Below are 20,718 nucleotides of genomic sequence, written 5' to 3' on the forward strand. Positions count from 1 at the left end.
CCTGTGAGCAGCCACACACACCCCAGAGGTCTTCCTCCATGCTCCCCCAGGCGTGGCCTTCATCCAACTTGACCCCTCAATGGCCCTCCCGCAAGAGGGACACAGACCCCACGAGTGCAGCCTTTCCCAGACACACATGGGCCCGGGGTGGACCGGGCCGTGGCCAGGCCATGAGAGGGGCGCCACCTTGGTCTTCAGGTCATAGCGCTCCTCCTTGTGCAGACCGCTGTCCACCACGTGCACGATGTCATTGATCGTGATAGAGGTCTCAGCAATGTTGGTGGCCAAGACGATCTTGCGTACCCCGATGGGAGGCTGCTGGAATATGGCCTTCTGGTCCATCATTGGGATGTTGGAGTGCACTGGGGTCAGCGAGAACACACTGGTCATGGGCACGCACCACCTCCGTCAAATCCTCCCCGTAAGAGGGCAGGCAAGAATTTGGACCCTATCTTGATGAAACTGAAGTCCAGATTAGTAATATACCCAGTAGAGGTCACGAACCCGGTAAAAAGTAGTGTGGCCTGGTGACAAACCCAAGACCCTGAGCCCAAGGCGAGTCAGTCCCTGGGACAGAGGGCAGACCTGGTGTCGGGGCCACCATCCTCGCCCACATGCTCTCACCTGGCAGGATGAGGTACTTGCTCTCGTGAATGCCCAAGGCCTCCTGGAGGCGTTGCTGGACTCCTTTGATCTCCTGCCACCCCGGCAGGAAGCAGAGGATCCCACCTGTAAAGAGGCCCTGCAGGCATGAGCCAGCGGCTCCTGGGAGACGGAGGGCAGGGTGGGCCTGGGGGACAGAAGCAAGCACCCACCTGGTTCCCCACGGGCATCGATGTGCAGAACCAGGTCAGTCACAAGGTCCAAATCGAGAGCGCATTCGTCCTCAGACTGCGGTGGGGAAGAGAGGCCAGTCACAGTCCCGGGGCCAGGGGTCGTGCACAGGACACGGCCACCGTGACTTGGTGAGGCCAAGGCACGTGACACCTCACCTCCAACCCTCACCACACCCTTGTCAGGCAGGCCCGGTCCTGGCCATTTCTAGCAGGGAAGGAGGGGATCCGGGAGGACAGGCCAGGCGCCTCGGCGGGGTGGGGCGGGCGCACCCCTCACCTCGTGGTGCCGGTGCCGGTGCGGGTACTGGTGCTTGCCCAGCTTGGCCAGGATGTCCTCCAGGTAGTGCTCCTTGACGGGGTACATGAAGCCGGGGACCTTGATGACAGGGCAGCCGCCAAAGTAGCGGGAGAAGCGCTCGTTGTCGCCGGTGGCGCTCATGAGCACCAGGCGCAGGGCCGGGTTGAGCCGCTGCAGGCCCTTGAGCAGGATCAGCAGGAAGTCCGTGTTCACGTCCCGCTCGTGCACCTCGTCCACAACCACGTGGCTCACGCCCTCCAGGCTGGGGTTGCTCTGCAGCTTCCGCAGCAGGATGCCCACCGTGCAGAACAGCAGGGCCCCTCCTCGGGCCGGAGGCTTGCTTTCCAACCGCACCTGGAAGCCCACGTTCCGACGCAGGGAAGGGCCCAGTTCGTGGCTGACCCGCTGGGCCACAGACACAGCCGAGATGCGGCGTGGCTGGGTGATGATCACGTTGCAGCGTGCACCGCGGCCCTCGGTCACGTAGCGCTCCAGCAGTAGCTGGGGGATGCGCGTGGTCTTCCCACAGCCCGTGTCCCCAGCAATGACCACCACTGGGTGCTGCTCAATGGCATTGAGGATGGTGTCCCGATGAGGGTCCACAGGGAGCTGGGGTGCCTCCTGCCAGACCGGCCCTCGCCGCCGCCACAGCTCCAACAGGCTCTGGCTCAGACGCAGCTCCTCTGCTTCTGACAGCGGCACGTAGGGCTTGCCTGTGATGGGGTCACTCAGGGGCCCCGAGTCCTTGCCCAAGGGCAGGATGTCCTCACCCTGCAGCCGGAGCTCTGAGGAGATCCACGAACTCTCCACGGGGTACTGGGGGACAGGAGAGGCAGATGAAATGATGAAGTGGAATACTTCCTCCTTTACCCACAGCCAGTGCCTCCACGACTCACACCTTGACCAGAGGCTGTGGTCCAAGCCGCCGAGCAGGACTCAGTCCCTGACTACCCCGGGACCATTTGTGGGCAAGACTGGATGGCTCGGGGCCAGGGTGCTCCCAGGCCACCCCAGTGGGGAAGCGGGGTCACTGTCGCCTACTTCAGGTGAAGGATATGGGTAGGTGAAGGGGAACATGGGGATTCTCTTACATGGTTCAGGAAGGTCTCGATCTTGCGGAGGATGGGCTCAGGCACCTGGATGGTACAAGGCCGGCGCTGGGTCTCACCCAGCTCTCGCAAGGAGGCCAAGTTATACATGGCGTGGGTGAGCGGCTCGTTGTTCCGGTCCACCAGTCCCAGGCTCTGTAGAGGGGACACGGATGGCTCGGTCTAGGGCCCACTCCCCAGAACTGGCTCAGACCTGCTCGGCAGCTCCAGAGAAGTCCTGCAAAGCAACCTCTTTTCTTGTCCCCTCCCAGAGCAACCTCTTTTCTAAGAGATTTTTCAGTTTGGACTGACATGGTACAGGAGGGAGAAATTAGGAACCAGGAAAATGTTAAGTCTCCACCAAAAAAAGTTAAAAACATTCAAGGAAAGTTTAAGACCTGATGTATCTGAATATTAATCAGAGCCCCCAGCTGACCAGGTCCGTGCCCCTGAGAAACCTCTCCCTGAGCGGCAGGGGCCCCCCAACAACAGCCCAGTCTCACCTCCATGAATTCCCAACATAGACCTCTGGGCCAGGTGGGCCAGGCCCTTAACAACCCCATAACACAGCCTGCAAGCTCCTCCGCTTTCTCTGCGCACCAAAGCCACAACCCCGATCCCCCCCACCAACCTTTCAAGTTCAACTGCCACACCACCTCCTACCCCTGCATGATACCCAGTTCATCATACAAATGTACGTGGAAATTCCTGTAAGTATCTACTTACACAACTTGGTAAAATAAGCCACTGAAAGGGAAACTCTTGTTTTATTTCCACGTATACCCAAGACCACCTCCCCAGAGGTAAGACAAAGCATTTCAACACATTTGAAAGCCAGCCATTTCTCTCATACTCTGTCATGTCCAGATTCTGCACCACTTCTAAGGAATTCTACCCCTGCAGGGACCAATCACCTTCCTCTAGCCTCCGAGTCCCAGGAACAAAAGAGGTGCCCACAGGGCCACCCTGCTGCAGGAGAGGCCCCTGTCCTTTCCCAAGACTGAGGATTTGTCTGCAGTTTCTGCCTGCAGGCATCCAGGTGCTTGCAGAACACAGCTGCCTCTGGGAAGCTTGCTCCTTCCTGAGACAGGTGTCTACCATGCTTGGGTCATCTTCTCATCACTGTTTTTGTCGCATTAAAATACAGACTTCCTCAAAGTCCTCCCAGTTAGCCCTACTTCTGTCCTCTTGAGTCAAAGGTAACAACACAGCCACTGCCTCCCACCACTGACCTGACCCCATCCCTCTTCAATTCTCCAGGATCTCGCTATCTCTCCCCATTAGTCGTATATGATGTTCAGTTCCCAGAGCCAAACGTGCACCAAAGGTTTCTGTCCACTTGGAGTAAAACACGGTGTCTTTCCTCTTAGTCCGCAAACCAGACCTCCACTGGGTTCAATGACCCCCACGACTGGGGAATCATCTAATTTCCAAAGCCGCTTCAAAACGACTGCGGGCTGTAAGCCATATTGCCTTCGCCTGATTGTTGGTCCCCTCATTCTGCATCCCACATGAAGTCACATTGTTCGTGTTGGCTACAAAGCCCAAGTTACCAAGATCTTTCTAGATACCAAGCCTGGCCCCCAACAGAGACACCATTTCTCCAGCTCCACACCATTCAGAACGATGAGCATGTCTCCTCCCGGTTTCACCCGGGTTCCAGTCCACAGCGCTGAAAAGGCTGAGCTCAGAGCAAAGCCCTTCTGGAGGAAGTGTGGAGAAGCCCTGGAAACAGCGCCCCCAGAGCCTGACAGACAAGGCTGGGACACCAGCTACTTCTGTGCCCAGGCCAAAAGCCTGGCAGAGGTGGATTTCATTTCCTGGAAAAGTGGACCTTTTGCCAAGGGTAGCAGGGAGCTCCAAGACACCTCATGCATCACACCAGGGACCCTTCCGCACTCACCTTCAGTTTCTTACAAGCCAAGGCTGCCGCTTTATTCTCTGCCTCTGCTTTGCGACGCCCCTTGGCCACGAAGGTCATGGGACAGGGCCAGAGGAGGGTGAGGGTGGCCAGCTTGGTCTTGGTGCCCACAGTATGGAACTGCATGAGGTTCTACAAAAGGGCGAGAGAGGGGGTTACAGACGGCAGGGAACGGGAACTTCTAAGTGTTCTCAGAGTGCCGAGGAACCCAGATATGGATTTAACCTGCATCTGAGCAGGTACCAAACATCAGCCACGAAAGAAGTGCCACTGAACAGGCAGAAGAGAGCCCCGTGAGGCCACAGTTCCAGGATCTTGGCATGGTTTCACAGAAGGAAATGGCATCTGGGCAACGCCCCTACCTGCCCTCCTAGCCCACTGTCCTCTCAGCACTTTCAAGGCACACAGGTGTGATGGCAGCTGTGGGTGGAGGCTGTCAACACAAGCTAAGAGCCAAGCACATCCTGGGGGAACAAAAAGGCCTTGCGCCTGGGGAGAAGCTCCGAGTAACCAAAGCCCCTTGGCCCGGCAGTGAAGATGAAAACCTTAGCAAGTCAGCCACCCACTCCCCGACCCGCCACTGGTGCCCGCACTCCTGGAACAGATCTGGGGTCTCCACTCCTACATTCCCCAGCCCCCTCCCAGGCTCCAGTGTCCTGACTTCCATTCTGCCCCTGCTGCTTCACCCTCCGAGGACCCCAAGCTCCTCCAGCTGGCCCAGGCTGGGCTAAGGGAACGGGCATCTAAGGCCTCCCACAGACCTACAGTCTCCCTCCCACCTGATCTTGGGGAAACCCAGACTTGAGCAAGCCGGCTCCGCACTCACACACGCTTTCAGGAGACCCAGCTCACCTTGGCTGTGGAGGAGGATGTTGCTATCTGAATCACCTTGGCCAGAAGGTTCTTGGGAAGTGGAAACTGGGTCAGAGCCCTGATAGCACTGTCGTCATCTGTCATTTCAAAGGAACCCCCCCTGAGAGGACCAAAAGTTCAGGTGAAAAATTGCTCTCTTCCCAAGCCAGTTTCACCTGCTCTGAAACCCAGGGGCTGACGCGGCGTCACTGCAGTGGGCAGCCAGGTGGGGGCATCATCAGTTGGCCTGTGGTCCTCTCACAGACACAGCACACGGGGCGTGCCCTCAACCCCCCCAGACACACAGGAGAGTGAGCAGCGGGCAGGCAGAGCAGGTGCTGGGCCTCTGAAGGGCTCAAGTGTGAGCTGGAGGGAAGCCCCATGCTGCTGTCTTGCAAGAGCCCAGCCAGAGCAGGCAGCCACAGCTGGCCGTCCCCCAAACAGGCAGATGTACTATGAAAGAGACTCTGACTGAGACGCAGGCAGGGGTCTCCCATCTCAGAGAAGGCTCCCAGGGAATACGCCCCCACCCCACGTCAAGGCGCAGCCGTTTCTCCGGCCGCCCCTGCCCCTGCCTGTACCTGGAATCCCTGAGTGGGGCGTGGGAGTCCTGCTGGGTCATAGACAGAAATTCAGTGACATCGATGGTCCCTTCTTCTAGCTCTTCCTCCTCATCCTCCTCCTCCTCCCGACCCAAGGAGCGGGACAGGCCCCCAGGTCCCCCTGGCCGGATGCTCTCAGGATTCAGCTGCCGCCAGGAAGTGGGTGGCATGGTGGGTTCTGGGCGCCACCAGCTGTCAGCCGGAGAGCCAAAGCGATCGGCTAGCACGCGGTATTTGGCTGCATCAAACAGCTCATTCCGGGGACCCAGCAGACCCCAGCCCTAGGGGAAAAAGAGGGGCGCTGTGAGGGCCCATAGCACCCTCACAGCGCAGGCTGTTCAGAAGCTGCCCAGTGACCCTGCAGGTCCCTCGTGTGTGGAAGCCACGCTTTTTCACCTGCCTGCTCACCTCAGGCCTGGCCCAGAACTGGACAGAGAGAGAGCACTTAACCTGTCTAGCATCAACAGATGAAAATGACAAGGTAAATTCTTATAGCTGTTAGACAAAAGACCAAGAGACTAAAGAAAAATCCCCATCAAAAACCCCATAGGGCAACAGGAAGCAGATGCATTCACAAAGTGATCTAGAAAGCTTCAGTGAGGGGGGTGACTAGGAAATATGCCGTCTATATTGTAAAACAGATATACCTCTGAAATAAGAATCCTATGCCGGGAACCTATTCTAGAACTAACACCAAACGTTTTTAAAGCCATTTATACAAAATTATTATTTTAAAACATTCTCTTCTAGAGAAAATCAAATAAGACATCTGCCGAGTCTCTAATGTGGACAAACCAACACGCCTGGCACTCTGGGCACCACCAAGAGAGAGGACACCAGGTCCCGGCCCTCAAGAAGCTCTGAATCTAAGAGGCAGAAGAGAAATGCAGAAAACCAGAGCCTAAGGAACAAAACAGTAAGCAAGAAGCTAGAACAAACAGGAGCGGCACAGGAATAGAGCACAAGGTTAAAAAATTCAAGTTGGGAGTGGTAGAGACAGCAGAGGTAAGCCGCGGATGAGCCAAGAGGCGTTCAGACGTGTGACGGTGGGCGCCAGAATCCAGGCCCCGCTCAGCCCCACCTGACTCCTGACAAGTTGAGGAGTGACCCACTCCCTTCTTAAAACTCTCCCCTCAGGCTTCTGAAAGAACCAGCTGTAATTTAAAATGGTATCAGGTAAAGCGTACTCACAACAGCAACAGTAACCATATATATACATTTTTAAAAGGTACAGAACTTGGTAAAAGGACGCAAACTAAGGGCGTTCCTGTGATGAAACATTTTTGCCCAAGGAGAGCAAAGCCGCCTACATTAAGCCATGTAACGTAACTCCAGTCAAAGTGTAGACGGACTCTCTGGGCCCTTGACAAACTGTCAGATCTCTCTGGAGGAACACACGAGGATTCTAGGACAGTAAGATGTTGTGACAGAGGACAGGAAAAGGGCACACCACACACAGCCACACGGAGAAAAGCCACACTGCTCGGGGCGGGGCGTGTGGGCGCCTGGCCCAAGGCTCGGCTTTCGCGCCTCTGCCTCACTGTTTACATGGACTGTCTGATGATACGGAAAACACACACAACACCCTCTCCCTTGGCCTCCCCCAGGACGACAGCATGCTTTTCCTCCCTGCTGCCCACTCACCTCCCACCCTGCTCCCTCCACGGACTGCTTCCCTCCCAGGGGCTCCTTGTGACGACTCAAGCTTCCCCACCGCCCGCTCTTCCTCCTGCCTCCGCCGTCAGACCCTCCGCTGTCCTCTGAGCTCCTTAACACCCCAGAGAGAAGCTCCTGCACCGCGGCTCCTGGCTTTCGCACCGGTTCTGGGCCCCCGTCTCTGGTCTCGCCTGACCCTGCCGCGGCGGCTGGGGACTATTCCTAAAGGCAAACTCAGCGTGTCATTCCAGCAGGCACCACCAGTCAGCAGGCTGAGCATCCACACATCAGTCAAGACTCCTACCGGAGACACCTAGTAAGTGTGCTGAGGACGTGGAGACGCTGGAACACTAGTGCCCTGTTGGGAAGGCACAGCAGTACCGTCACCACGGAAACACCACGGCACTTCCTCAAAGAATGAAGAATTACCGTATCATCTAGCAACTCCAATTCTGGGCATTAAGAGCAGGGTCTCGAAGGGGTATCTATACACCCAAGTTCACTGTGGCATTATTCATGCTGGCCAAAAGGTGGACCCCAAGAGTCCATCAATGGATGAATGCATACACAAAATGTCATATATACATACAACAGAATATAGTAGCCTTTAAAATGTCAGAAATTCTGACCCTTGCTACAACATGGATGAAACTTGAGGACATTATATTAAGTGAAATAAGGCAGTTACAAATTTCACTTATATGATGAGTAGTAAAATTCAGAAACAGAAAGAACTGGGTTGGCCAAAAAGTTCGTTCAAGTTTCTCCATAAGCTGTTGCAGTGGTTGCCAGGGGCTGGGGAAGGGACTAGCACAGAGAGTTGTTTATTGGGTGCAGAGATTCAGTTTTGCAAGTGGATGAAGTTCTAGAGATTGGTTGTTCAACAATGTGGCTGTGCTTAGTATTACTGAACAGTACACTTCAAAGTGGTTAAGACAGTAAACTTTTTACCCACAATTAAACATACAAACAAGACTACAAGCAGAGACAGGAGAGAGGACAGGCTGGGGAGGACTATGAGCACAACTTGCTGTGCATGGTCTTGGTTTAAAGTGCCTTTTACATTCAGGCAGAAAAACACCTCTTACCCTCGGCACTACTGACATTGTGCTTTGTTGCTCAGCCGTGTCTGACTCTCTGTGACCCCATGGAGTGAAGCCCGCAAGGCTCCTCTGTCCATGAGGATTCTCCAGGCAAGAATACTGGAGTGGGTTGCCATGCCCTCCTCCAGGGGATCTTCCCAACCCATGGATTGAACTCAGGTCTCCCATATTGCAGGCGGATTCTTTACCAGCTGAGCTACCAGGGAAGCCCAGTGACATTTGGGGCTAGGTAATTCCTTGTTGTAGTGGGCTGTCCTGTGCATTACAGGACATCTAGAAGTATCCCTGGCCTTATACCAGCAGCATTCCTCTTTTTGTGACTGCCAAACATGTCTCTAGACCTTACAAAGTGTCCCGTAGGGGGCAAAATAACCACAAATTGAGAATCCCTGAGATAGAGGCACTCAATGAGGGATGGCAACTTCCAAGACATTAAACAAACAAAGGATGGTTGAACTTCTGAGAGAGAAAGATATCCACAGTGGGAAGAAGTACAAAAAAAGAGATATTTACAGAGGGTGGGAGAGGAAGAGGAGCTTGGAATGAGCCAGAGAAAAGGACAGCAGGTATACCCAGCGGCTGAGAAAGATGCCCCACGGCGCCAAAGCCACAGGACATTCAAGCAGAGTGAGGACTGGAGAGAGGTTGTGAGCCTGGCAAAGCTGCCCGTCAGCCGACAGTCACCATGAAACCCTGCAAGGATGTGACGGGAACTGGGGACCACAGCAAGGGCTGCGGCGTTCGAGCGGAGAGAATGCAAACCACAAGCACAGAGAGCTGTGTGTGGGGAAGCAGGGCCTGGGGAAGGGATCGGAACACTGAAGACTTTTTTTTTTTTGGTTAAGCCTCCCTACTGCTTGCAGGATCCCAGTTCCCCAACCAGGGATCGAACCTGCGCCCTCGGCAGTGAAAACAGTGTCCTAACCACTGGACTGCCAGGGAATTACCCAACACTGAAGAAGTTTTGATGCCTACAGAAAAGAATCAGATGAGGAAGGATTGGAAAATTAAATAAAAGGGTGAGAGATGGGATGGAGAAGATGCAGTGAGAGGAGAGAGAAAAGAGAAGAGTTGTATGGAGACCCAGGATAGGAGGAGGGACTTTCCTCCTCAGATCCAGGAAGGAAGCAGGACAATGAAGTCTGCAGACTGTGAGCAGGAGAGAAGCTGAAGGAATGCAGCTTTGTCCCTGGCAGAGCAAAGACCAGGGAATGTGAGGAAGATCCAAGGATGGCATAGCCATGAAGGGAGTCAGTTAGGGAGGGAAAGAAAGACTGAGAGCAACAGTGAAGAGCTAGTAACTGCTGCCTGACCAAAAACTCAAAGCAACCCATGTCCAATCAGTGGGAAGTGATAGAGAAATGACTATTATTCTTGCATTGTAAGTAAGAGGACTATGGGGCCACAAGGAAAAACCTATATGAAATAACAGAGAGAAACAACACAAGTCAAGATAGAAGTCTATCTGTACAAAGGGAGTGCCCTCCACAAAGAGGTTCTTCGCTGTGGTTTCTGAAACCACAGAAAGTAAGTAACTACAGTGGCAAGAAAATAATATTCATCTGTTCCCTCAATGGCTGAAGCAAAAAAGGAACCACATGATGAAAAGGACTCAGGACAGGCTGAGTGGTTGAACACTCTGCCATCCTAAACCTAGGGGCACCTGGTCCCAGGAAGACCATTACTGCAAAAAGTTCGCAGGAGGGAGGTCTGCGTGGTTTTCCTGAGGGGAAGGTCACCTTGAATAGCTGGCAGGCCGCGGCTGCAGCCTGCCTCTCAGCGTCAATCTTCTTGCTGCCATAGCCTTCTACCTCCACGCTCTTGGGCCACTTTATGTGGAGGGTGACTTTCTGAGGAAGAGAAGAGAGAATTAGAACCCTTGCCTCTCTGGACTACAAAGGTATTACAAATCACACGGAGAATCCACAGGAAAGCTACAGACCTCATGGCAGCAGGGCTGAGTGCAAGACAGAACCCCGACCCCATCATTAGCTCCTTGGAAGGCTCCAATCCCCCCCCACCCCCACCAAGCCACTGTCCCACCTCAAGTTGCTTTGCTTCTTCAAAGTGCCATGTTCCAGCCAGAGGGCAAGGTGGAACCCACCCTTATTCTTAAAAATCTTCATTCAGAATGGTTTGCCTGCATGCTTCCTGGGCCCAGGACCTACAAGACTCTGGGAGCAGGAATTATCATCAACTCTAATCCTCCACAGTTCCAGGAAGTTGAGGAGGGATCAGTACCAGGGCCCACTACAGTGGCCTGTCACACAAGATGAGAGAACGTCTCACTTCACTTGCCCATGTTTCCTTTCCCTAAACTAGACTCTTCTCCAGACCTAGCTTTGTTCTGAGATTCTCTGCTGACCATTCTCAATTCAAAAAACCTACACTATGGCCTCCCTGACGAGAAATCTGGGGGAGAAAAGGGCAGCTGGTTTCCTTCCTGAGACTCAGACCAACGTGTTCTCCTGCCACCAGTTACCTTTTTCTTCGGTCCATTTGTGTGCACGTAGACCAATTTGTCTTTTGCATGTGAGATGCCAAGGGCTCTTCCAATCACACTGTTGAGAAGATTTTTGGGCTGTGGAAACTCTTTTAATAGGTCCCTAGAAGCTAAGAAAATAAGGACAAAGCATTATAGTTGTGTTGTTTCAAAAACTCTGTGGGGTATGTTTCAGGACAACCCTGGGCTGGATACTGAGGATGTTGGCTTGTGACCCCAAACCACCCAGGAGCATCTTAAAAACGAGGGGCAAATGGCTTCAGGGTTTACAGGGGACAGTGGAGCTAGACCCACTGGACAAGCATCTCCTCGTGAAAGAGAAGGGCCAATGCCCCAAACACCAGAGGGGAACCAGCCAGCATCCTCTTCCTCATCCAAGCTCCTGACTTCACACATCAGCTATAGAAGCCTACATGGCAGCAACCCCCCATAATCTGATGTCTGAAAGAAAGCACTAAACAGAAAAAACAAAACAAAACCAATCACACACACACACACACATACACACACACCCACAGGAGATCAAGACAGTGCAAGGCCCCTCCTCAAACAACAGATACACAGAAGGGAGGGAAGGCTGCAGTCTGAACACCAGGCCGCAGTTCTCAATCACCTCAGCACCCTGCCAAAGGCCTCCCCTTTCAGCCAGATTATGTGTAGGGACACTGATTAGAGACCTCCAGAGCTGAGCCACAGGCATGAGCTGGTCCTCCCAGGAGTTCACTGCAGTGAACCAAGTGGAGGCAGGATGCATCAAACATCATGAGAGATACCTTACATTTGTTTACTTGCACTCAGGATCAATCCCAGAGCACAAATGGGTGAGATGTCCACCTAGAGGCAGCTTGTGCCAAACAGAGGACTTAGAGAAACCATGAAGAATCCTGCTGAGAGTGGCTGAACAGAAGGAAGAGTCCCGAAGCACCACAGTGGACCTTCAAGAGATGCAGGGTCAGAGGAGATGGAAAGCTTTTTCATTCTCCACCCACAGTCTCTGGCTTATAATTCAGCTCCAGAAGATATTTTTGTAGGGCCTGTGTGTGTGTGCGTGTGTGTGTATACATATATGCACCTGTGCGCATCAATCGTAAGTCATGTGGGGAAGGTCTTCACAGCCCTTCACACTGATCCCCACAGGACACACGAGAATGGCCGTGGCGTTGGGAAAGTCTCTGTGTTCTGAAAACGCTCCTCCACAAGCTGTGCTGTAACTCTGCTGCCTGGGTTCAAACTGTTTCCCTGAAGCAGACTCCCCTGTCAACTGGCCAAGAGGGAAGATTCTGCCTGGCCCTATCTCCTTCTGAAGGATAACTCCTAAAACTACTGAGAATCAAGTAGCCAAGAAACAGTATGTAAGCAGACTCAAAGGGCTTCCATCCCACAGAAGGACCTAACTTTAAGTAGCCCACTAGACACATATAATATAGATGTGCAGTGGTACCCACTCCAGCTCTATGGAGAGGCAGAGGCTAGCGCACTCTCCGTCCATCCTTGATCGGCAGGGGTGCTCTTACTAGTTTCATTTCCTGCACTAATCAGGGGGCAAGCGCTGGGATCCACTTAGAGCAATCAGTCTCTATTTCAGATCCTAAAGTCCCAGATGTATACTGAGCCTTCCCTTTTTCTTACAACGGGAAGGGTGTGCTTACCCGTGATGCTCTAACCCTAGACCGCCGACCTGGCAGGAACTGGACGTTCACCTGTTTTCCCGGCTCCCCCGTGGTACGCACCTCTCACCTACTGTTGCCAGGTGCAGGCGCTCCAGTCCCAGACCTCTGCGCTTGGGGTCCACTTGGACCTGAGCCACGCTGTTTTACAGCAGTTGGGCTGCGGCCCGCCACTGAATGGCTGTCTCAGCCATACCGAAGAGGGCCCGACCCCGGCCCGCGCCCCTAGCTCTGCCATCCCCAGGAGTCAAGGGCATCGCAGCCTGGCTGCCCCCGCCACTGCCCTCACCGTTCACCATGCTTCCATCGCCTTCCCCAGGCTCGCCGGGGGCCGCCTCGGCCTCGGCGGCCTCCTGGGTGCGGTCGTGGCGGGAGCAGCCTGTCGAGAGGCCGCGCGGGCGTCCCAGTCGCCCGATGGCGCGGGGACCCGACGGCCGCAGGCGCGGAGAGACGCCGGCGGCCAGCGCCATGAGTCTCCTGGCGGTCGCCATCTCGCTCCCGCCCGCCCCCGCGACTCCCGAGCCGGGCAGGGACCTGGCAGAAGGGCAGGAACGGGAGGCTCGGGCACCGCGCGCCCCCTGCCGGACGGGCGGACCCGGGACCGAGCCGATTTCACACTCCAGTCGACCGGTGGGCCGACTGGATCGGTCTGGGATCCTGCCGAAATCACTCCCCTAGTAAATCCAAACCCACAAACTCGTCATCTGAAGGCCGGAAGAGAGAGTGGGGTTTTTCGGGAAACAGGACAGGCTTAATGTCCACCCAAAGAAATGAAGTAGAAGTTCCCTCTGGGTCCCACCCAGTGCTGATAGATCGCTTCTACTGCCCTGGCAAATTGGCTTGCACTCCAGCAGGCTGACTGTAAGATAGTGATTACTGCAAAGCCACCTCATTTAATGGCTTTTACAACTACTGAAGAATCTGGAACCAGGACAGGGAAGACCTCTTGAATACTAGCAAACCAGATTGAATCTCCAGAACAGGAGTGAAAGGTGAAAAATACCCGATTCAGACCCTGCGCCCAAGAACTGAGCTGGTGCAGCAGTGAAAGTCTGAAGCTGCTGCTGTTCTGCACGTGTGTGAAAGCCAGATGGGGTTCTGCCTCCAAACCACTGCCCCAGGGTTCCTTCAGGCTCATGCCTCTTCTTGCCTCTTCCCGCACTGAGGAGCAGGGTTTCGGTCAGGTGCGAATCAGACTGAATCTGCTTTGTTGGGGCAGTGACAGCAAGGGCCTCAAGGTCCCTTGGAAGGAGGCCTTTGTAAGACGTTAGCAGTGCAGCTGGAGGTAAGCTGGGGCGGGGGTGAGGGTTGTTTGTTGTTTGTTTGTTTGTTTTATAATTACAGATAAGATTCCCAGGATCCCCTGAAGAGCTTGTTGAAACGTTACTGGGAGCCACCCTCCGCAGTTTCTTAGTCATTACCTCTGGAGCGGGGTCCAAGACCTGCATTTTTAACGAGTTTCCAGATAATACTGAGGTTGCCGGTCTGGGGTCACACTCAGAACCACTGGCCTATGACAAGAACATGGGATTTAAGTCCTAACACCTGGGCTCAGTTCCAAGTCTACCATTTGCCAGCTGTGAACCTTGGGCCATTTTATCACTGGGGAAAATGAGGACGAACCTGCTCTACTCACTTGGTATGGCTGTGGTTAAGATAAAATGGGGATGTTTGGAAGAGGGATTTACAAAGTGCTCTGACAGAGACGCCTCTGCTCTCTGAGGTCTGAGACAATGGGGGACAGGGCCCTCGGAAGCAGATCCAGGGCAGAAGGGGGCAGCTCTAACTCCTTTTCCTCCCTCCCCTCCTCAGTGTATAACCATAAAAGCAGGAAAAAGGGAAGGCGGCCCTGGTACCAGTGGTTGACCTCACAAAGGGACATCATCATCCGTGTCAAACCCCTCTACCCCACATGATCCATCTAGGAATGGCAAGACCCTTGGAGCAGAAAATGATGCTACCAGAGCTTCGTGGCCAAGTGGCACTTTAATTTGCCAAAAGCTAAGGCAGCCACCCAGCTTCAGTAGTAGTTTTCAAGGGTTTTTAGCAGCCCAAATTCCCTCAAAAGAATCCAGAAGCTTAGCAAGTCAGGGAGTGGCAGCAGCAGGCAAGGCCAAATTCTGGAAACTATGGGATCTGAAAGCTGAAGGAGGCAACAGCCTAGACCTCACCTGGAAAGCAGGGCCGGGGCCCATCCTGTGTTTTAGGAAACCCTTAGAATAGCACTCTGCTCTGACAGTCACTTAAGCTGAGGTTGAAATGCTATGATTTCATGGATTTGCTTCCAGAGAGCACAAAGTGGAAAGGAAGATCGGCCATGAGCTTCTTCATTGTTCAAGCCAGGTACACAGGGATTCATCATACTGTTTTCTCTATTTTACAAAACATATCTCAAACAAATGTTTGAGATTTCATGTTAAAAAAAAAAGTCAGGTGATGGATGCCAACCAATTAGCTCCTTCTCTGGTAAGCTCTCTGCCCTCTTTTCCTATTTCATTTTCTCCATCTGGGTTCTAATTGCTAGTGTCACCTTGAGCAAATATTTCACCTCCACAAACCTCACTGCCTTTTCCAAAATGAGGGCAACTCTTAGACCAGGTCGTGGAACCCCTCTGGTTCTGCGATCTCTCCGTTAGTCTAGAGCAGGGGTGGTCAAACTGTAATCTGCAGACCAAACCCACTCATTCCCTGTTGGGTTGTTATAAATGAAGCTTTATTGGAACATAGCCATGCTCACTCATTTCTGTATCATCTATTACTGCTTTCGTGCTATAATGACAGAGTTAAGTAGCTGCATGAGAAGCCATATGGCCTGCAAAGACTGGAAAGTGTACTCTCTGACTTAAGGAAAGTTTGCCGACTCCTGCTTTAGAGGACCTTGAAGAAAATTAAAGGGGGTTCAGGCATGCCCCTGTTCCTTTCCACCAACATTAAGCCTTCTCTTCTACTGTCCATTCATTGGGAAGAGAAAGTTGACTCCTCTGCCTGTGAAAAAGGAGGGAAGTTCTGAAAAAAGGAAGGGTTAATTGGCTCAGAGATCTCTCCATTACTTCTGGATCAAGCACAACATCGGGTACTCAAAGTGCTAAATAGTGACATCTAGCAGCATGCACTTCAGGTTAAAAATCTGCTGAATACGCAGGAGAGGGCTTTGAGGGTTCTAAACTTTGGCGGCCCCAGGAAAAAGCAACAGGAGGAAGCCCGAGATAGTCTGTACTTCGGGCAGACCAGAGAACTTCTGGAGGGAAAGCAGAGGGGCCACTGACATCTGTAAAAACTTGGGTTACTGTTCTGTCCACCTAGTCAGAGTTTGATATTTTATGGACAGTCAAATGGCAAGAAATGGCCCATCGGTTTGGCAACAAGAAAGGTAATGGGACCTACAGGGGCTAGGGGACCACCCTGACCACCTTACCCATTCTCACAGCTTTCCCATCAATGTATGTAAAGCCGCAGGGTCCCCTGAGGCACACCACCACACCAAGAGGTCTACATCAGGGAAAGGACAGGACCAGTACTGTGGTCTCCAGGATCCTGCCAGCAGGTGAGTTATTCTATGTCACTTTCCAGTGCTCTACATCCCAGATCTGTGTGGGTGAGAAAGATTCCCAGGGGAGGGGATGGGACAAGGTTCTTAATTTATTCACCCCTGACTTTGAAACAAGGCCTTGGTAAGAGGTTGGTGGTCGAGTCAGGGGTAGATTGGGAAAGGAGGTGATATTTTTTTTCCAATTTCAAATCTGACTCTGATGGGCACTGTAACCTCTTTCAGTGGCCACCATTTTTCGAGCACTGTTCTCCCATTTGAATACCAGAGAGACTCTTTCTGCCCCGCACTTCCTTCTTCAGGACAGAGGTACCAGCAAAGCCTCTAGGGAATTAGAGAGCATGGCAGAAAGGTCCAAGAGTCACGTGGACTAAGGGGTTGTTGCTCCCGTCACAAAGGAACAGAGGCAAGCACCCTTTCTAGCTTAAAAAAAAGAGAGAAAGGGAAGGCAAAGATGCACACACCCAGATGCCTTCTGGAGACGCAGCTGTGAGAAGACAATCAGGCTCGGGGTGGGGGATGTCCGTTCCTCCGGGGCGACAGTGCAGGGCCCGCTGGGCTGCCCCACGGGGAGCAGCTGCTGCTCCCGAGAGCAGTGGCCTTCTCCTCTGCGTGTGCTCCAGGAGGCACTGCCTAGTCATGCTGCCTGGTTAATCCCGACTAACCATCTGTAAGCTTAGCCAAAGCACATCTGACACTCTCAGAGCCACTCACCTGCCATGTTGGAAATGTTAACGTTCAGCCTTTTCGAGTTACAGGGCATTTTAAGAAAGAAAGAAAAAAGGGCAATCAACTCTTGTTTTGGCAACGGTAGGGGGTGGCATTTCTCTACCACCTAAGTCAAACGGTCAGAGGGGCCGGAAGGACTGATTTCTACACTGCTGTCTGTAGTCAGGGCCAGCGCAGCAGGGGGGCGGTGTGTGTAGAAACCGTGTGGGCACATAGCAGCGTGCGCTGCAGAACCGGAGGTGCTGGGTGCTCCCCACACCCTTCCTGAGCTCTTGACCTTCAAAGCACTTTACAGACAGAGCCTCAAGTGGACATGCCGTCTTCACAGAAGGCAAAGACTCTAAGAACTGTAGTAGTGTTCTTCCACTAAAAACCTGAGGGAGCGGCGTGAACAGGCAGCCAATGGAGCTGGGAAGAGAGCTGTTGGGCCAGGAGCACTGGTCTCAGCAGACCTGGAGAAGATTTTGAGTCTGAGGGAAGAGAAGAGACACTCACAGGCAGAGACGCCTCCCTGGGTCCTGTGACTGGCCCTGCCCTGGGTGCCAGTGGGCTCTGAGGTGAGCGGTCACCTGTCTGGGGGCTCTGACACTCTCCCCAATCAAAGGGAGAGCTACCTTGCCAAACAGCCCGAGAGACAGAGCTGAAGGTCAGTAAAGTGCTTTGAGGTGCCGGAGGAGGTAGATGGTGATCTGTCAGGCGTCCCCAAAACCTCCAGATGGGGGGCACTGGGTCGAGCCGGGCTCTTTGCTCTGGCCCTGCTACGAGCGCCCTGCGTCTTCTGAGAGACCTGAGCCGAGACTGCCTAGAAGGTCCAAGCCCCCTGCGTCTCCGCCCTGGAGCCAGACACCCAGGCGGAGCCTGGGCTTTATCCCTGGTCACACGAGGAGGGTCTGAGCCAAGTGGCCAAGCATCCTGAAATAACCCAGACCTTTCCGAATGATGTCTCCCTGAGGGCAGCAAGAGCTCTGCTAACCCCGCTCCTCCTCGCTCCCCTTCCAGAGGCCTACGGCCCTGGCACCCAGGCTCCCTGTGCCGCCCGCCTCCCCGCAGGCCCTGGACCCAGCTGGTGCTGGAGACACGGCTCCTCCCTTACCTCGAGAGATGGTCCCTCCAGGGGCAGGGTTGACACACATGGGTGGAAGACGGGGTGGGGGAAGTTTGCACTGACGCTGCCTGTGCTGGGCCCGATCTGGGGAAAGAGAGAGGGCATCAGGGTGACGAGGTCTCACCCCTCACCGTACAGACCCCTGCAATGACTCACCCCAGAGCACCCAGGAGGCGCTCTGGGCAACAGCGCGGCACCTGGAGCCAGTCACAGGTTCTGAGAAACAGTGCCACCAATACCGCTCAGAAAGAAGGCAGTTGTTTCATAGACACAGATGGGACACATGACAGCCTCCGTTTCCCTTTGTCCCTCAAGGAAGCCCTCAAACTGCCCTAGTTCTTCCAGCTACCCTCCTTGAGTATAATGCCCATCCCATAAGCTTCTCCACAGTCTCACGGTACCAAGCAAATCGCCCGGGTTCTTCCACTTATCTGTCTTCCACTTATGGAAACTATCCCTGCATCTGCTATAGGCTCTCCGCACGAGCCACCGGATCTCAAATTGCTCTCTCTCTCTCCAAATTGGGGAGAGAAGGGACTTCTTGACTGCTGGTGTCCTCCCCAAGAGCCAGTATCAGATCCGCACTTTCTAGTCTTCTCTTTCTTGAAGTTAATGATTTACCATTCCAAATATTTCCATTCACTTGGGAGACTAAATACTGCCCACCAGTGACCTATAAAGTACATTTTTAGGAAGTTCCAAAATTTTGATATACACGAACTACAATTAAAATGCTCACTGAGCATTCCACGGGAAGGTGGACATCGATGGCTAAAGAAGGTGTAAGGTCTTTAAAACCACGTATGTGGTGACAACATCAGAGAACACCGGTGTGGGGAGAAAGGTGCATGAGCTCTCTGCTCTCTGCCCCACAGGTTTTGCTATAATAAATGCGGGAGGAGAGGAGCCAGGAGAGACAGTCACACACACTCTACACACTTGGGAAACAGCCCACCGTGCAAAAATGATGCCCCTTTCTCTCATGCAAATTAGCTCATACATGATTGGCAAATGTGGGGGAATGACATCAGTGAAACCTAAGAACCTTTGGTTCAGATCTAATTCTTCTAAGGCAAAGGAACTGAAAGGTGGGAGTGAAATGATCATTTTCAACAGGAAAAGAAAAAGGCCCTTCAGCTTTATTTTTTAAAAATTAAAGTCAAGTGCCTGTAGGGGATCGAGGTGGTAGACACACGGGTGCTCACCATACAACTGCCTCAACATTTCAGTATTTCTGACATTTTTTTCATAATACAGTGTTGAGGGAACCACAGACGTGCACTCAGGGTCCCCTCCCCCACATTCCCAGCAGCACTCTCTGCTTCAGGGCAGCCCCGCAGGCTCAGGGCTCCACCTCCGCTGGTGCTGTCTCAGCAGCTGCCAGCTCTGCTCACTTAGAAGGCTCCTTGTACATTTTCTGTATCACACTAAGCCGCCTGCCTCGGTGGGCCAAAGCTCCTTCCCAGTCGCCCATGACAGTTTTTGTCATATCCTGGTCATAAAGTTGCCAGTGTATTGCCTCAACTCTATTTCTGCCATAAGCCCTCTTAGAACATTACATATAGGTGTGTGATTTTGCGGAAAACATAGATGGTGTTACAGCAGAAGTGCTGTTACTTCTGGAACCAAGTGCCTAAGATCAAGGTTTATCTTGGAATTAATTCTGGCTCTGCCTTGAAGCTAAGGTTGTAAATGACCAGCTGAATCTTTCCTTTCCTGATTGAGGAAGGTCTTCATTCATATCCAAGGGTGCTGGCTTGGGAAAAAAAAAAGAATACGTGATTTGATGATTATTTTATTCCATTAAGCGTTTCCAGTAACCGAGGGAAGGTTGTTACAGTTCCACAACAACATCACAGAGCCCTCTTCTGACCACTGGAGCTGGAGGAAAATTGCACATTCTTGAGGTTGATATGGTATTTTTCAAAGTTCTGTGTGGACTATAAAAGAAAGACTCAGCTTGCTCTTTGTGGCCTGATTCTGACGGCATTACAGCTGAGAGACAAGAAAACTGTGAAGATGCTGGCAAAGGTAATAACAGGTTAGTTACCAGGCACACAAGTTTTCTAGTTGGCAGATACATAATAGGAAAGATGGTAGCCACAAGACCCAGGGGGCCACTGTCCACAACGCTACAGAGAATTGCTAGGCCATTACCTTCAAACCCTAAAAAGGCCCACCCCATCGAGAACATAAACCCCTGAGTACCAGAAATCATCTCTGAAACACAACTATCTCCACCCTAGTGGCCTGTACACAGCAGGTGCTCAATTTTGCAGCCATACAGCACACTGCACATTGAAGCAAGGCTGTTACTCTCTAGAAAAACATGAGCTATATGGCTGTTACCCCAAATAGATCAACTTACTCATATTTATCAAATGCCTGCCAACCTATGGCTAAGGGCCGGGGACAGACTACAGCCAAGAGCTTTTCATATATCACCTCTATCTTCACTGCACCCCTAAAGGTAGGGAAACAGGTAAGTTAACACCTCGTTAGTGGTAATGGGGACCAAATTGGAACCCTAGCCAGTTTGACTCAACCTTTATACCATGTTAACATTTTCTCTCAAGATTCATAATGCCCTAGGGAGCTCATAATTGCACCACGAGGAACAAAGAAACACAGAAAAACTCCCTAGGAGATAAAGAAGTGCTATACAACAATAAGTGTCACAAGGCTGGGTGTGTGTGTGCTAAGTCGCTCAATCATGTGTGACTTTTTGCAACCCCGTGGACTGTAGCCCGCCAGGCTTCTCTGTCCATGGGATTTCCCAGGCAAGAATACTGGAGTGGGTTGCCATGCCCT

At 52.8% G+C, this 20,718-nt stretch overlaps 1 protein-coding gene across 6 annotated transcripts in view; it reads right to left on the reverse strand.

Annotated features, from left to right (window-relative positions):
- The window catches only part of DHX30 (DExH-box helicase 30), a 28,541-nt gene that overhangs the window by 2,017 nt on the left and 5,806 nt on the right, over window positions 1-20,718 (reverse strand). For 3 of the 6 annotated variants that reach the window (XM_043885665.1, XM_043885667.1, XM_043885666.1), the window contains 11 exons: window positions 17,896-17,991; window positions 10,839-10,969; window positions 10,096-10,206; window positions 5,577-5,878; window positions 4,996-5,116; window positions 4,126-4,275; window positions 2,226-2,378; window positions 1,114-1,950; window positions 816-891; window positions 625-729; window positions 187-362 (listed from right to left, as the gene is read on the reverse strand). In XM_043885665.1, the coding sequence (XP_043741600.1) occupies window positions 187-362; window positions 625-729; window positions 816-891; window positions 1,114-1,950; window positions 2,226-2,378; window positions 4,126-4,275; window positions 4,996-5,116; window positions 5,577-5,878; window positions 10,096-10,206; window positions 10,839-10,969; window positions 17,896-17,991 (2,258 nt within the window). Of the gene's footprint in view, window positions 1-186; window positions 363-624; window positions 730-815; window positions 892-1,113; window positions 1,951-2,225; window positions 2,379-4,125; window positions 4,276-4,995; window positions 5,117-5,576; window positions 5,879-10,095; window positions 10,207-10,838; window positions 10,970-12,815; window positions 13,046-16,787; window positions 16,817-17,895; window positions 17,992-20,718 lie in introns of those variants that run through there. The other 3 variants (XM_043885662.1, XM_043885663.1, XM_043885664.1) reach the window with 2 other exon arrangements.

This window comes from Cervus elaphus, chromosome 24 (assembly GCF_910594005.1).
Source record: "Cervus elaphus chromosome 24, mCerEla1.1, whole genome shotgun sequence".
NCBI lineage: Eukaryota > Metazoa > Chordata > Mammalia > Artiodactyla > Cervidae > Cervus > Cervus elaphus.